The sequence below is a fragment of the Dasypus novemcinctus genome, chromosome 21 (genome assembly GCF_030445035.2).
Source record: "Dasypus novemcinctus isolate mDasNov1 chromosome 21, mDasNov1.1.hap2, whole genome shotgun sequence".
Classification (NCBI taxonomy): Eukaryota; Metazoa; Chordata; class Mammalia; order Cingulata; family Dasypodidae; genus Dasypus; species Dasypus novemcinctus.
This window is the reverse complement of record NC_080693.1, coordinates 61,687,790-61,704,048: the sequence shown is the minus strand read 5'-3', so window position 1 is coordinate 61,704,048 and position 16,259 is coordinate 61,687,790. Positions and strand designations below refer to the sequence as shown.

Sequence of the window (16,259 nt, the reverse complement as noted above, 5' to 3'; positions counted from 1 at the left end):
CTGCAATGGCAACTCTCTAAGATTCTGGAACACCCTCCCCATTATATCAGAAACGATTTGAATGTCCATCTCCCTTGCCCCTCGTGAACTTCTCAACATGAGGGACTAGACTTTATTCATCCTCATTAAAGTCCCCTAGCAGCTAGCTGATGGCGAGTAGTCACAGTTTGCTGAATTAATGGATGGATGGAGGAGTATGATAGAGTCCTGAGAGGTTCCTGCTGCTGACATGATTGCATCCTGGTGTTCTTTTTCTAGGCCAAAAGGGTTATTTGCTTCATCCTCTCTATTCTTTTCACTGACTCTGTCTGAACAGCTGAAAGAACACAATGGAGCAGTGTGCCTTTCAACAAATAGAGTGAGCAGTGGAAAATGCAAAGCATGAACCCTGAAAGCAAGCAAATAGTTAGCTGGATGCAATTATAGATAAAGAGAAACTGCTTATTTTCCCTGAAATGGAGCAAAGTTCTCTGGAAGGAATTATTCTGCTTCAGTTCAGGGTGTCAGCACTGGTAAAGCGAGTGAGCCAAAGCTCAGCATGCCCCCTGTTGGATTTAGCTTGCATTTGGTAAGAAGAGGAACAGGAGAGAGATGATGCAGATGTTTCTTGGACATAGGAATGCAGGGATAGGACCCTTTCTGTAAAATTCTCTGTTAAGAAGGTAACAAATAAGTCAGAGATGTACTCACTGGACTATGCTTGGGCCTAACTTGACTCATCCACAAATACTGCCATTCCTTTTAAAATTTTTTTAAATTAATAACAAAAACATAATTTATTATAATTGTACTTTCCTGGCTTCCTTTAAAATTGTGTTAACATTTATGGCATAAAATTTGCCACTTTAACCATTTTAAGTGTACAATTCAGTGGTGTTAATTACATTCACAAAATACCATCCCCACCATTCATTACCAAGAATTTTTCATCATCCAAAACAGAAACTCTTTACCCTTTAAGCAATAACTCTCTATTCCCTCCGCCCCCCCACCCCCCACCCCAGGCTCTGATAACTCCTGATCTACTTTCTGTCTCTGTGACTTTCATGAAAGTGTAATCACACAATATTTGTTTTTTTGTCTTTGGCTTATTCCACTTGGTATTAATATAATGTTTCCAAGGTTCATCCATGTTGTAGAACGTATCGGAATTTCACTCTTTTTATGGCTGAATAGTGTTCCGCTGTGGGTTTACCACATTTTGGCATTCCTTTTTAAAGTAGGGGAATGAAATTATTTTCCTGATGGGAAAGCCAGAGTGGTGTGTACTTTTTTTCCACAAGTAAGCAACCACAAAAACAAATCAACCACTAAAAATCCTCCTCAGCGTCTTCCCCCAAAATGAGGGTTAAATTGTAATCTGTAAACGTCCAATGATAGTGAACTGGTTAAATAAGTCTAGCTAAGTGTATGTAAATAAAATGAGACAGCTCCATATGTAAGAATATCAAACAATCTTCAAGGTATATTAATTATTAAAGAGCAAGCTGCAGAGCCATATCTACATTTGGTTATATGTGCAGAGACTTTCTGTGAAAAATTACACAAGAAAATGTTAACAATTGTTGCCTCCTCAGAGCGAAACTAGTTGCTAAGACAAGGGGTAGAAAGAAAACTTCCTGTTACTATACCTTATGAAGGTATAGTAGGTTCTCTACTGTTTCTCTTGATTTTTCTAGAAGTCTTACCAATCTTCAATGGAAACAATGTAAATTGTTAGAGTGCCTTTTCTCTTAAATTCTGAAATAAGCTGGTAATCTGTCACTTCTGTTAGATATATACGATTTTATATACCAGTTCATTCTACTTGAACATCACATGAGAAAGCCACTTGTTCCAGAGGAACAGCTACTGAAGTGTTAGGGAAAAAATTCTAATCAATTAGAATCAGAGTTCAGGCTCTGTCACAGACACTTTTGGGTTAGTGGGTTCTCTGACCATGTTTTTGGAGCCTGGGGTCCCTGCACAGGAGTTTTTCACTCTTCCTGACAATAGATGCCAGACTAGAAGTGACCTTTTGCCGAGGCCATCAATCATCCTGTGGGGGAAACCCAATCTTGGTTTCCTAACCAGGGAAAAGGTTTGCAGCTTCTCTGTGGGGAAGGGTACTGGTGGCTGCAGGGAATTCACAGCTCCAGTGCCTGCCAGAGAGCAGAATGGAGGGTGGGGAGTGGTGTATGGGTGGGGACTCAAAGCCTCTCTTTCTCTGGATCTCCACTCTTCAGTTACGGGCTCTGCCTTCCCTCAGAATTGCCTACTCCCTTGTATCCCTGATGATTGGAAATATGTCTGTAGTTAATCCTCAGGCCAACAGGCTCAAAACCAGCAGATGGTGGGCAGCCACATTTGCCCCTCTCCAGGTCCCACTGAAAGGAATAGAGGGCAAGAAAGCAGGAGTCTGGAGATCTGTGTTCAAGTGCCAGTACCAAAACTAACCTACATGTGACCTCTGGCAAGTTGCTTGCCCTCTCTGGGCCTCACTTTTCCTGTCTGTCAAATGAGGAGGTGGGATCTCTCAGGTCAGGTTGCTTGGCCCTATTTTCAGGATGTAGGGGGTGGGTGGACTCCTAAAGCCTGCTCTCTGAAATCTGAATCGATTTCTGGGGCAGGGGAAGCACAGGGAAAGGGGTGTTTTTGAGCGAGGTGAGAGCTGGGTAAAAAAGCTTTATTTTCTATAATATTGTCCATCTTAATCCCATGGTTTCAGCAACCTAAAAGAAAACTAGAGGAGTTTTGCAGCCCATTACCACAACAGTGACTTTGACTTAAGTTCTCTCCTCCCTCCCTTCCCCAACAGTGGCTGGTAACTTTTGGGGGAATTGGGGGTCAAAGGCCCCTTGTAAAGCTTGTGGAAGTCATGGATACTTTTTTCTCTCAAAAATTGGGCAAAGGCATATACATATTTTGCATATAATTTCAAGGTCTCAGAGTCCACCTACACTCCCAGCCCTAGAACTTAAATGGCCGAGGTGGTGTTGTGAGGAAGCAGAAAAAAAAAAAAAAAAACGAGAAAGAAAAGTAGAGCAACACTTCTAGGGCCGCATTCCCTCCCCCAGCTCACATTCCTCCGCCTCGGTCCCACTCCCTCCCGCCGCCTGCGCTGCCCGCGGAGGCCCTAGGCTCCCGCTCCAACTATTCCAACCATCCTGGGAAGGGTGGGGCCCTCGGTTCTTGGGCCCCCTCGTTTCCCCCCTCGTCGGTCTCTCCTTCTGCCCCGGTCCCTCCCTTTCTGGGGTGGGGCCAGCCAATGGGCGAAGAGACTCCGGGGTTTGGCCTGCGAGCCGGGGAGCTCACCGATCCCCCGCCCCACAGTTCTGGCCACTGTCCCGGTGCGCACGGACGTGGCTCGAGTTTCCTCTACTCTCCGCTCTCACTCGCTCGCCCTCCCGCTCCTCTTCCTCTCCCTCTCCCGGTGTCCAGCTCCTGCTCCAGCTCCACTCAGCCGGCCCCGCGCGGCTCCGGGTAGCCATGGAGGACACCCAGCTCCATATCATCGAGCAGCCGCTTCCCGGGTACCCGGACGCCGGGAGCCTGGGGCCCTCCCCCGTGGGGGCGCCCGCGGCTGAGGAGCCGTCGGGGGCCGGCTCTGAGGAGCTGATTAAGTCGGACCAGGTGAACGGCGTGCTGGTGCTGAGCCTTCTGGACAAAATCATCGGCGCTGTCGACCAGATCCAGCTGACCCAGGCGCAGCTGGAGGAGCGGCAGGCGGAGATGGAGGGCGCGGTGCAGAGCATCCAGGGCGAGCTGAGCAAACTGGGCAAGGCGCACGCCACCACGAGCAACACCGTGAGCAAGCTGCTGGAAAAGGTGCGCAAGGTCAGCGTCAACGTGAAGACGGTGCGCGGCAGCCTGGAGCGCCAGGCCGGCCAGATCAAGAAGCTGGAGGTCAACGAGGCCGAGCTGCTGCGGCGCCGCAACTTTAAAGTCATGATCTACCAGGTGAGTCGGCGGGGCGGACCGCGCCCAGAATTCCCGCGCCCGGCCCGCCGTACCCAGCCCCGGGCCTGGGTTGGGGGACCTGCCCCACGGCGTGGCTCTCCTGCCAGCGTGGCCCGGGCGCTGGGAAACCCGCCCTTCTTCCGGCAAGCGCGGCTGGGATGGGGTGGAGGGATCGGCCGACTCCTGGGGCGCGCAGAAGGGCGGACTTGGCGCCCGGCGCCTCCTCACCCAACTGCCTCCCTCCCGTGTCCAGTTCGTAGAGGAGCCGAGTTAGGGGGCTGGTCTTGGAGAGCTGGCCCTCGCAGACCGCCTCTAATTTGGCTCTGTCAAACTTGGGGGAGTTTCGGGGAAAGCCAGGCGTCCCTGGCGACCGCTGGGGTCCTCTGTAAACGGACACTAGCGGCGGGGCCTGGGCTGGGCCCTCCGGCGCGGCCGACCCGATATAGCGGGTGATTCAGGGCTCAGGCATGCACCCGCGGGGCTGCGCCAGACGAGGGACGGGACCGCCACCCCCCCTCGGACCTCGCACCCCCACATCAGCCTCGCTCCGCACCCCGTCCCCTAGCTGCGGCCTGCCCCTGGCCTCTGGGCGCTTTCAGCCCCTTGGCAACACCCTAGTTCTCCGCGCGCCTGCACCCTCGGCCTCTTTGGAGCAGGCGCGGGGGTGGCGTGGGGCGGGGTTAGCCGTGGCAGATGCTGGCGAGGTGAAGGCGGGCGCGCCCACGGCTGCGCCCAGGCTGCTTGCTGCTTTCTCTACACCGCTCCCCATTCCTCCCGCCTAGGTAAAAGTGTAGTTCTTGTCATAACCCCAAATAAGTCTGGGAATCTCAATGTTACTGCTCCTCTCTACCCGCCGCCTCCCCAAACCCCAACCTCTGGGGAGGGCCTGAGCTGAGGGCTGGATGGGAAGGTTCCAACCCTGGCCTCCAGTTTCCCTCCCTGCCTCCTGCAAGCCAGCTCAATGCTCCTACCCCAGGAGGTCGGATCGTGGTGGGCCTTGTCCCTGGTCCCTCTTCTTCCTCTCCCTACCCAAGGGAATGGAAAGAAAGGAAAGGAAGGCTAGATTTCCCACATGCCATAAGTGAGAGTTTCACTGACAGCTCTGTGGCATGGTAAAGCTGGATTCTGAGCTACCATCTGGGTTCAGCTTGGTTTCTCTAAGAGGAGCTAAGAGAGATGCAAATGGCCAGAGCTCTGTAGGGCAGGGCATTATTAATGGGACAAGTGTTTGGGGAGGGGAGACACTGGGGAGGTGGGTGTGCTGGTACCTAGGACCTATCTGAGGGGGTGGTTGTAGGACAAATGCCTCTTCCTGCCACTTCCCACTGCTAAGGGACTCTTCCCTACAGGCACTTGGCCTGGGAGAAAATATTTCTATTTAGTAATCAAGCTGCTTGGAAGAAGTGGGATTGGGGGCTATTGGGGGAGGTTCATGGCTTGTGAGATTTTTTAAGAAATCTGCCTGACACTGGAGGTGTCCAGGCAAGGAGAACAAGACATGGCAGGGACAGCAAGCCAGCTCTGTCAACTCTCCAGAGCCTGGTGTGGTAGAAGATTGCCGCAAAGGTTTGGATGGATGGTCCTTCTCACTCTAAATGTCCCAGACTGTAGAATCTGAGGAAGGTCTTGGCCCCAAAATGAACCTCCCTATGGAGACTCTGAGAGAAGGACAGATTTGGAGGGAAAAAGACTTCTGCATAGAGACCAAGGGCATCCCTCTGTTACCTGCTCCAGCAGTTGGTGGGGAACTGTGTACATTTTGTGTATGGGGGAGGGGGTTTCCTAGTCAAAGGGTGGATTTGACTGTATCTGTACTAAACCAGGGCCTGGGGGAGGGAGGAGTTGAGGTAGAAAGAGTGGTTCAAACTGCAGGGAAATAACCAAGAACTGCCAGGGAAGAGCTCAGAGGCAAGGGAAAGATTCCATCAACAGGGGTGGGGCTCGGGGGAAGCAGCACTTCCCTGAGTTGCTGAACAGATGTTCCAGGTGGGGGAGAGGGGGTGGGGTCCTCGGCTGCTAGAGGAAAGCAGAAGCAAGTTCCTCCCTGAGGTCTGCAGGCCTGGGAAGAGAAAGAGGTAAAAATAGCTCTGCGCCTTGGCAGACCTAATAGGGAAGACTAAGGGCGGTAGCATTTATGGTAAAGTCCGGCTGTGGGGGTAGGATGCTTGGGTGGCCAGGAGGAGGGAGAGAAATTTGGAGAAAGGCATCCCAAATTCTTAGGGAGGTGCGGAGTTCTTAGGAGTGGTGGTGGGGGGGAGGTGGGGTGCTGTATTCCCCACTCCAGATGTGGGACAGGATGATGTGGCAATGGGCGAGGGGGTAGAGGAGCAGAGGGGGTGGGAAGGCCGCAGCTATAGGATCATTCCATCTAGCTTCCCACCCCTATTCCTGTGGGAGAAAGAACAGAATCCTTCGTGTGGCCCTCCCCCAGGAACTCCTAGCCATAAAGAACCCATGAGGTTACTGTTTGCATTTGGCTCATCTCCACACACAACCCTAAGAAGAAACTCAGCACCGCCCACCTGAGGCTATCAGAGCCCTGATCTTGAACTCACTTCTGAGACTTAACTTGCCTCTGGCATTTCCTTCCCTGTTCCTTAAACAAAACTAATAGTATAGGTGACACCTAGCTAGGTAACAGTAAGTGAATGATGTAAGTGGATTCTATTAGTAACTAGGGGTTAACCAGCTAAGGATTGCTGGGAGGATCAGGCCAGATCGTGGGCTTGGAAGTGGATGCTCTAAACCACCAGGCAAATTTGGGGGGGGGGGGGGGACTGGGGGACAGACGGTGATCATTAAAGAGGCAATTCTCACAAACAATGATTTGGATATTATCAGAGTTCTAGAATCCAGAAGGGGTGGATAAAGTGGAAATTAATGTTTTCTGGGGCAGCATAGATGAGGCAAAGTTAGTGACCCACAAATGAACCAGCAGTTAAGACCTATCAGACCTGCTCCAAGAATATAGGGGCAGGACTGGGAAGAAATTTAAGAGATTAGGTGGCTCATGGGCATTAAAGAGGAGGATACCAGGGCTGGAATGAGAACTTGCTGGCCTCTCCCCAAATCCTAACCCAACCTGTTGCTCCTTCCTGGATGCAAGGTCAGTTAGAGGCTGCCTTGTCCACAAGAGCCCGAAACCTTTTTCCACAATTATTCCCAACTTTGGGCTCTGGTTCTTCTCACTGCCTCTCTCTAAAAAGCTGAGTTTGAGTTGTTTTTCCTGGTCACTGGACCCAGAACAGGGAAGATGTTTTTTTAGGGGTTCCCAATTCTAAAGGAAAGCACACTATTCTCTGCTTCTCCATATGTATGTAAACTGATTATTGTAAAGATCAATGTTAAAATGGTGAGATGGAGGTGGCACAGATTGGGTAGTGACAGAGAGAGGGGATTATTGTTGCTAGGCAACTAACCCCAGAGAGCAGCAGTGGGTTTGTGTTATCCTTTCGAACTATTGTTACTATTTCATCATTTGTCATTATAAAATATTTGAATATTTGAACTGAAAGAGGCCTTAGAGGTAATCAACTTCAGCTGCTTCATCTGGTAGCTGAGGAACATGAGGCCCACAGAGGAGAAGCCACTTGCCCATTGTCACTCAAGTGATAGGGATGAAACTGGGGCCAGAACCCAGGTATATCTCCTCTTCTGCCACATTAGCTGCTAACCCCTCCTCCCACCACCTCCTCCTACCATTGTTGGGCTTTGCAGCAGCAATCAGAGTGCAGGCTAGCCCTACCTAGAGTTATTTCTGGCTCCTACAAGGTCCTGGCACAGGGTCTGCTTTATGTGGGTGCAGTGTTGGCTGGGAATGGACAAGATTGGTGGCCATGCACTGCTCAGCCTTGTGTGGTCACCTGGCCCAATGACAGGGAGAGGAGTGGGTTCAGGATGTAAGGAGTGGAGCTCCTTGACCAGCCATGGTCTCCCCTGGCACAGACTCTGCATCTGGCTAAGAGAGGCCTCCCCTGCCACCCCCCACCTCCTCCCCTGTACCCCATAGGGCAGGTTGGGACCTGCTGCTTTGATTTTTTGTATGTGGTTACAGGCCTTAGTGATCACTGAAGTTGCCTGAGCCTGTTAATGCCTCCAACTGTCCCTTCTTCCCTGACTTCTCCTGACTGCACAATGCAAGAATGGCAGCTCAGCCCCTGAGGAAGGAGAATTGGGAACTGCGACTGGGTGCCCCAAAATGCAGGCTCACCTGTCATAAAGATAACTTGGTTTCTGATCCTAGTTTTTCTGTGCATCTTGGTGTCCAATATCCCAAACTGTGGGTGGGGTGAGGAGGTAGCAAGGGAGGTAGGAGGTGGGGATGTAGCCAAAGGGAAAGAACCAGGAGGTGCCTCTTCCATACCTTTCCATCTCTTTATCCAGGGTGGCAAACAGTGCCCACCCTAGGTGACAATAAGAATTCGGATTAGCTGCTTCTGACTCTGCAGACATTGAAGTTGTTTGCCTTGGTTTTTACTCATCTGAGTTTCCCTAAGTAGAGTTCAACAACTGGCCTCTTAGAAAATACCTTCTCCTCCCAGTAGTTTCTTTCTCCCACCACTCAAACCACTAATAGCACCATCCGATGAGTATGCTGGGTAAGAGCAGAGGATGGGGGACCAAGGGTGGGACTGGGGAAGAATGGAGAGAAGGGGAGGGATCACAGTGTTTATTAATTCATGGACCTGGGTTTGCCCCACCCCTTTCCGTCTCAGGGCCCTCCTGATGCATTTCAAATGTGGTTTCTTTCCACCCTAATAGTGTGCCCCATCCCCCCTCCCTACTCAACAGCCTCAACTCTGCATGCCCACCAAGGCCTCTTTCTCTCAACCCATCCTCACCTATCCCAAGTCCCATCTAAACCCCTTTTCCTCATCTTAGCCCAAGAAGAAGCTGAGTGCACCCTCTGACCCAGCCACACCCAAGATCGTGCCTTTTGACCTTCTGCCTGAGACTGAGCCCTTTGACCTGAAGCCTGGGACAGTGCCTGAGCTCCCACCCTTTGACCAGACGCCTAGGACACTGCCCTATTACCCAGAGCCTGGGCCTCTGTCTACCCCAGAGAAGCCGACCTCCAGTGGGGGTATTTAGGGCCTTTGGGTCACATGCAGCTGTGGGCACGGGGTGCCCCTCCAGTCCACCATCAGCTCACTGCTGATGGCTGGCCTCTTCCAAGCCGTGCCCCTTGTGGACAGGCGACGGGTATTGTGAAAACACTCTTCCTTATGAAGAGCAGGTGAATATTGTGTGTGCGATGGGGGTGGGAGGCAAAGGGAAGGGACCTGCCCCCACTTTATTTCAGTCTTAATGGTAGATTCTCCGGTATTCTCGAGCTGCATCCAAATGCTCTCCTGCATGAAACTGCATGAAACTGTGCCATGGCTTCTGATTCTCCCTTCCTCCTCAGGGACAGGCCAGTTTGGCTCAAAGCTTGACTGTTTGGAGAGGGCCCTCATGAGCCCAGGCCTGGGGTCTGTTCTGTGCTCTCTACACTTCCCATGCCTGCCACCCCCGTTAACTGGAGAAAACATTTACACTTATTTTTTCCAGTTTTTTTTTTTTTTTTTTTTTTTTTTAGAAAATGTTTTGCAAAGAAATCCCTTATGTTTGCCAGATCCTGCCTTGGGCGGGGCACCCAAAAGCTGCCAACTGGGAGAAGCCAGGAGGGTTTTTTTTTCAGCTGGTTCCAGCTTGGATCTTCTGAATTACCTATAACATAGTGTTTCTCAATTTTTTTTTCATTTCCATCCCCTCTAAGGAGCCTGTTTAGACTTTTCCTAATTGTCCCCCTTTCCCATGAACTTTTTTTTAACAGCTTTATTGAGATCCGTTTTACAGATCATACAATTCGTCCATACAATTTAAGGTGTAGAATTCAATGGCTTTTAGTATGTTCACAGATTTCTGCAACCATCTCCTCAATCATTTTTTTTAAAGCAGGTACTGAGGATGGAACCCAGGACCTTGTACATGGGAAGCAGGCGCTCAACCACATGAACTAGATTTGCTTTCCCCCATGAAGTTTTTTTTTATTTTTTATTTATTTCTCTACCCTTCCCCCTGTTGTCGGCTCTCTGTGTCCATTCACTGTGTATTCTTCTGTATCTGTTTGCATTATCAGGTGGCATTGGGAAATTGCATCTCTTTTTGTTGCGTCATCTTGCTGTGCCAGCTTTCTGTGTGCATGGCACCCCTCTTGGGTGGGCTGCACTTTTTTCATGTGGGGTGGCTCTCCTTGCGGGAAACACACTTTGTACATGGGGCAGTCCTATGCGGAGATGCCCCTGCATGGCATGGCACTACTTGCGTGTGGCAACACTGTGTGTGGGCCAGCTTACACATGGGTCAGGAGGCCCTGGGGATCGAACCCTGGACCCTCCATATGGTAGATGGATGCTCTATCAGTTGAGCCACATCCGCCTCCCCCCTAAGTTTTAATACTATAAATATGCTGCATATCTGTTTACATACCAGGTCTCTTTGGAGCACCACAAATCATTATAAAGCTAAGATTTTTTTCTCCACCATCCCCTCATATCAATTTTTGCCCTCTTGAGGCACAATTGACTAGTAGCTGAAGGGGAAGACCCTTCTGCCTTTCATGTCTCTCATCCCCTTGTCTTGGCAACCAATAGTGGGTGTCCTTCCTCTCTCCGCCAAGTGGCAGCCTATTCTGATGTACTCTGCATTACCTGGGCCTTGGAATTACTTATTTCCCCAAAGTCTCCTCTGAAGCGGGTGTAGCTCAGTGCTTGAGTGCCTGCTTTGCATGTACGAGGTTCCCAGGTTCAGGTCCTCGGTACCTCCTGAAAAAATAAAAAATAAAAAAAGAAAGAAGCTGCTACACAAAGTTATGCGGCACTTGTCCCTTCTCCCTGACAGATGTGAAAGGCCTGGCCAACAGCCAGACACATAATAGGTGCTCAGTTAGATTATAATCCTATGAAAAGCCAGAGGGTCTTCAATTTATACAATAGGGTTGTGGGTGGAGTGGAGCCACGAAGGGGCTGAGAGCCTTCCTAGGGGTCCTGTAAATCTGTCCTGGATGAATGTCTGTCCTTGGGTGGAGGAGGAAGCTGTGTGTGCTGGATGGGGGGTAGGGGAAGACTGTACATGCTTTTGTTCAGACCCAGTCATTAAAGGTAATTCTGGAAACCCAGCTTGTTGGGAGTGGTTTTGTTTAATAAAAATGGGAAAACAGAACAAGCAGAGCCCTCCCTCCTTTCCACCTCTTGGGGCCCCTCCTTTGGCTTCGGATCTCTGCCAGGGAAGTGGGGGTGGGACAAGGACGCCTGGCCTGTATGCCAAGGGTGGGGGGAGGGGCTTCTGGATTGTTTTGGTGGTGGTTATAGCAACAGGCAGACTGGATTGGCTCAAAACAGCACTCCAAGGTTGTGAGTCATAGGGGAACCCTGGCCTGGAAAGGGGTTGAAAAGAGAAAATCCATTAATTGGAGGGAAAATTTAGTAAGATCACTGGGTGTACCCTCTCCAGAGCCAGCCTACTGGACCCAGGGACTCAGGCCACACTGCTTTTTCCCCCAGCCCCTGGCCCGGCAGCAAGAAGGCAGCTAGCTCCTCTGGTGTAATCCACATTGAGGGAATACCACAATGGATAGGGTTCTATCTTCCAGGTATCTTTCTGGACTGGGTAAGACCCCCCCATGCCCAAATTTAGGAATCAGTCTCCTCTCACTAGAATTGCTCCCTGATGTTCCAGCTTGAGATCTTTCATTAGGCACTAGGCAGATTGAGTTAGCTACAAGAAGACAGCAACGTGTCCCCCAGTGCTGGTCTCTCCCCAGCCCAGGCGACAAAAGATCTTTATCTAGGAAGCCAGAGGCCAGGAAAACCAGCCAGCTCAGCCTTTAGGGATTGGGGTGGAGTATGGGAGACTTGGGGGTGCTGGGGGTGGGGCAGGGAGACTGTGGATTTGTTTCCCAGCCACTGGGACTGCTTCCTGAATATTCTCTGCCTGTAACCCTTAATCCCTCCCCAGCCCATCTACATTATGAGTTTAGTGAAAGGAGGGGTTCTTGTCAGTGGGTTTAGTCTGGAAGGCTCTGAAAAAGAGACCAGAGCTGAATTTTTTTTTATATTAGGGCTGCAGAATGAAAAGGCAGCACGAAGAATCTAGATCCTGAGACTCCTAAAATGATATGTGACAGAGAAAACTAGAATAGCAGCCAGGGAGAGGGTGACTCGGAAACTGGAAATCAGAAGGACTGCTAGAAGAGACTGGAACCCTCCTACCCTCAGAACAGGAAAAAAGCCCCTTCGATGCCAGTTTGAGTGGTAAGAAACAGAGATTCAGACAGAATGCCTAGGAGGCCCATCACAGCACTACCTGCTATGATGGGTGGAGACTACAAGTCCCAGCATGCCCTGTGCCCAGGTCACCTTGCCTGCTGGGACATGTAGTCGAGTAAGTTAGAGCTTGAGGTGGCCTGGGGCCTGGTAGAGCTGGTGCCCAGTCTGAGAGGTGGAGCCAGCATTCCCTCTTTGTCCCTGCTAATGCTATTGACGGGGAGGGAAGGAAGTCAGGAGGGGGTGTTCCTAGTTTTCAGTGTAAACCAGGAAACTCTGGGGGGATGTGGATGGGGAGGGAAGAGGAAGGAGGTTGGGGGCTGGGAAAGGAATTTCTGTAGCAGGTGGTACAGAGATACCAGGCTGACTATGTATGTGTATGTGTGTTTGTGTGGCTATGAGAGGGGTCAACTATTCTGCCTCATTTTCAAAGGAGATGGGATTTTCTTACAAGCTAAAGAAAACCCATCATATAACTACTGTCTCTCATCCAATGTCTGAATTCCTAACGAAAGTCTGGGCCCAAGAGGAAGTCCTGTTTATGTCCCAGCTTATGCCATCTTTTCCTGATGGGGGTGAGAGGGGGAGGGTGATTCTGAGATTCTGAAATATTGGTCCAAAGTCAGGGTTTTGAAAAATCTTCCTGGAATGGAAAACAATGCTGGTGCTGGGGTCCTCCCTGGGAGAGACGAATAATTGGCTTTGAGCTCCAGGATCACAGGGAATCTGGGATCACCATCCTTCTCCTGTCCCCTTGAGCTCCCATCTGGCAGTAAAAGCAAGAATGGAAAGGTAATCCCTCGGTTCCATTCCAAGGCAGAGAGGTCAGAGCCAGGAGGAATGTCCAGATAGGGGAGAAAATATGTCCTTGGCTGCCAGCCAGCTTTCTCTTTATTCACAGTTAATTTCTTCGCAGGGGAAAAAGAATGACTACTGGTGGGGTGTGGGGGGGAGCTGGAACATGGGCCCCAGCCCGCCTTCCTCCAGGCTGGTTCTGAAACGTTATGGGTCTGGTAAACGCATTCCCTTTACCTTGCTTTTAAGATCCTCTACATAGGGGCCTCCTGAGATTGGTTGTGAGCTCATCCCTCAACCTAAACAACTCTCCAAACTCCTTTGCTTTTTGGCCTGGCTCCAGCAGTGCGTGGTTTAGACCACCAGAGGGCGACATGCCCATTTCCAAAGTTAAGTTGTGGTTCCTCGGTCCGCCGAGGGGAAGGAGCGGTTTAGTAAAATAAAATGAGTGGCTACAGGGAGCAAGGACAGGGTTGGAGGACATCTGAGATATTTAGCCAGAGTGCAATGACAATGCAGGCCAAACTCCGACCCGTGAAGCTCATCAAAACTCCCGGTTCCTTGACAAAGTCTCTCTCCCTTTTCGCTAGTTTGCGTAGTTAATATTCATTCGACACATACACTGAGGGCCCATAATGTGCCCAGCTCTGTGTCAGCCGCCGGGGATGCAACAGCCAACAAGTCCAGGAGGATTTCACGGCTACCACGAGGTCCCGGTTCTCTGCCAACGCACTCCCCGGGATCCCCCCAGCGCCCCCAGTCAAGCCCTCCTCTTCCCTCACTCATTTCTTCTCTCTGATCTCCCTGTAGGATGAAGTCAAACTACCGGCCAAACTGAGCGTCAGCAAGTCGCTGAAAGAGTCGGAGGCGCTGCCGGAAAAAGAAGGCGACGAGCTGGGCGAGGGCGAGCGGCCTGAGGAGGACGCGGCGGCCCTCGAGCTGTCGTCTGACGAGGCGGTGGAGGTGGAGGAGGTCATCGAGGAGTCGCGCGCCGAGCGCATCAAGCGCAGCGGCCTGCGGCGCGTCGACGACTTCAAGAAGGCCTTCTCGAAGGAGAAGATGGAGAAGACCAAGGTGCGCACCCGCGAGAACCTGGAGAAGACCCGCCTCAAGACCAAGGAGAACCTGGAGAAGACGCGGCACACCCTGGAGAAGCGCATGAACAAGCTGGGCACGCGCCTCGTCCCCGCCGAGCGGCGCGAGAAGCTCAAGACCTCGCGAGACAAGCTGCGCAAGTCCTTCACGCCCGACCACGTGGTCTACGCGCGCTCCAAGACGGCGGTGTACAAGGTGCCGCCCTTCACCTTCCACGTCAAGAAGATCCGGGAGGGCGAGGTGGAGGTGCCGAAGGCCACCGAGATGGTGGAGGTGGGCGTCGACGACGAGGAGGGCGGCTTGGAGCGCGGCGAGGGCACCGACCTGCTGCGTGGGAGCAGCCCCGACGTGCACGCGCTGCTGGAGATCACCGAAGAGTCGGACGCCGTGCTGGTGGACAAGAGCGACAGCGACTGAGCAGGAGGCGGGGCTCGCCCGCCCAGGAAGGCCGGGCCGCCTCGCGCCCCCCCCCCCCCACCCAGATTCCTTTCCCTTTCTGAACTTTCTCTTTTGCATTCTCTCTCAGTTCCCTATTGGCTGAGATTTTTCTAAATTGCAAACACCTCTTGTCAAGAAGCACCCGTCCAAGTATTATAGCAATGCAAAAAGAAAAAGGAGGCAGCTCCAACCCCGGACCCCCCGCCGTGGACAGCCCCAATTTGGGCATAGTTTGGAGTGGAAATGAGAGGGCAGTGACCGCCTTCCTGGTTGTCCAAGTCGGGAGTCCTACAGGAAATAAATTGCTGACATTTCCACAGTTGGGCCCCCTTGTGGCAGGCTGTCTTTACCCCAGCTGTCCCCTCCCCTCACACCCACACTCAGTTGCTTAAAGAACTATTTCCCTTCCTTCTCATTTTGATCCTTGGAGGCTTCAAAGTCAAAATTACTCTAAGGAGGAATTCTAAAGGGGGAATCTTCCTCTACTGGAAGGATAGGAAAGCAGTTTTGGGGAACCTGGGCCAATGGGAGAGAGAGGGCGAAGTAAGGGTCAAGTCTGGAGCCAAGCAGAGCCCTGGAGAAGGGAGGTAGGGCGGGGAAGTACACACCTGAAGGGGGAGGGGCATGCTTACACATGTATGCACATGCTCACAGGAGCACAGGGGAATAGTAGAAGGTGGAAATGGATGAAGAGAGAATTCCCTCACTTGCAGCATGAGGAACACAGGACAGAAACCCCAGCTTACTGGGGTCCTTGGGATAGCAGGACCGTTTTCAGGATCAGGAGGGAGAACGGTGTGAGATAGTGTTCAAAGAGGAGAGAGAGGTAAACGTCACCCTACCTTTCAACTAGGGTCTGGGTGGTGCCCTCAGGGTCAACCTGTTTCTCAAAGCCCAGAAAAATTAGTGTCCCAGAATCTGGCTTACAGAGAACGGGGAGTTAGGAGGAAAGCTGACTGGAAAGAAAACAAGGTGGCAGTGGACTGGCCACCTACCTGAGAGCTGGTGTGGTGGGGAGAATGTAGTATCCCTGTGTGTAGAGCAGCCCAGCCCTGGTTCACTCCTGGTAGTTGCTCTGAAACTCTTTCCCTAAGAACTTGCCAAGACCTTGCTTTCGTTGCCCTTGTGGGTGCCTTTCCTGAATCTTTGAAGAATGAGAGTTCTACTTCCAGTCTGAGGCCTGATTTCTGTAGTCTATGGACCATGGTCACCTCAGGACACTTTAGTTCCCCCTGTCCCTCCCCATTAAAGGTGACTTGTGAGAAGCAAGGACATCCAAGCCCCCTACCCTCCACCATTCAGTCAAAGCCCAGGGGGGAGGGCTGGAGACTTCCTCCTTCCTTCTCCTGGCTTTATCTTTGCTTTTTAGAATTGCAGCTATTTCTTTTAAGGGTTGGGGGGAGGGAAGTGGGCCTGGGAGGGGGAGGGCACAAACCTTTTATACAACACAAGGCTTTGCTTTTTTTTTTCCCTTTTCTTGCTTCCCTTTTCTCCTCTGAATGGTTGGAGACATGTCAGCTGACTGAGGGAGGCTGGGGATTGTGAGGCAAGGTCCCTTGGTGCTGATGGGCTGAAGGGGGCTGAATTGTGGGCAGATGCAGTTTCCTGCAGGCTCTGGGGAGCCTCTTAATGTTGCTGTGTCCTGGTGAGCAGCCCGACCAATAAACCTGCTTTTTTTTAAAAAAA

At 51.4% G+C, this 16,259-nt stretch overlaps 1 protein-coding gene across 1 annotated transcript; it reads left to right on the top strand.

Moving 5' to 3' along the window:
- Nucleotides 1-3,092: 3,092 nt before the first annotated feature.
- CAVIN1 (caveolae associated protein 1) lies at nt 3,093-16,259 on the top strand. The gene is made up of 2 exons (XM_004472454.4): nt 3,093-3,939; nt 13,851-16,259. Exons 1-2 carry the CDS (start codon nt 3,469-3,471, stop codon nt 14,550-14,552), a joined length of 1,173 nt encoding a protein of 390 aa, XP_004472511.1. The 5' UTR covers nt 3,093-3,468; the 3' UTR covers nt 14,553-16,259.

Coding starts and splice junctions, on each gene's coding strand:
- CAVIN1 (XM_004472454.4), top strand. CDS start 3,469: ATGGAGGACACCCAGCTCCATATCATCGAGCAGCCGCTTCCCGGGTAC. Junction 3,940..13,850: donor TTAAAGTCATGATCTACCAG/GTGAGTCGGCGG, acceptor ATCTCCCTGTAG/GATGAAGTCAAACTACCGGC.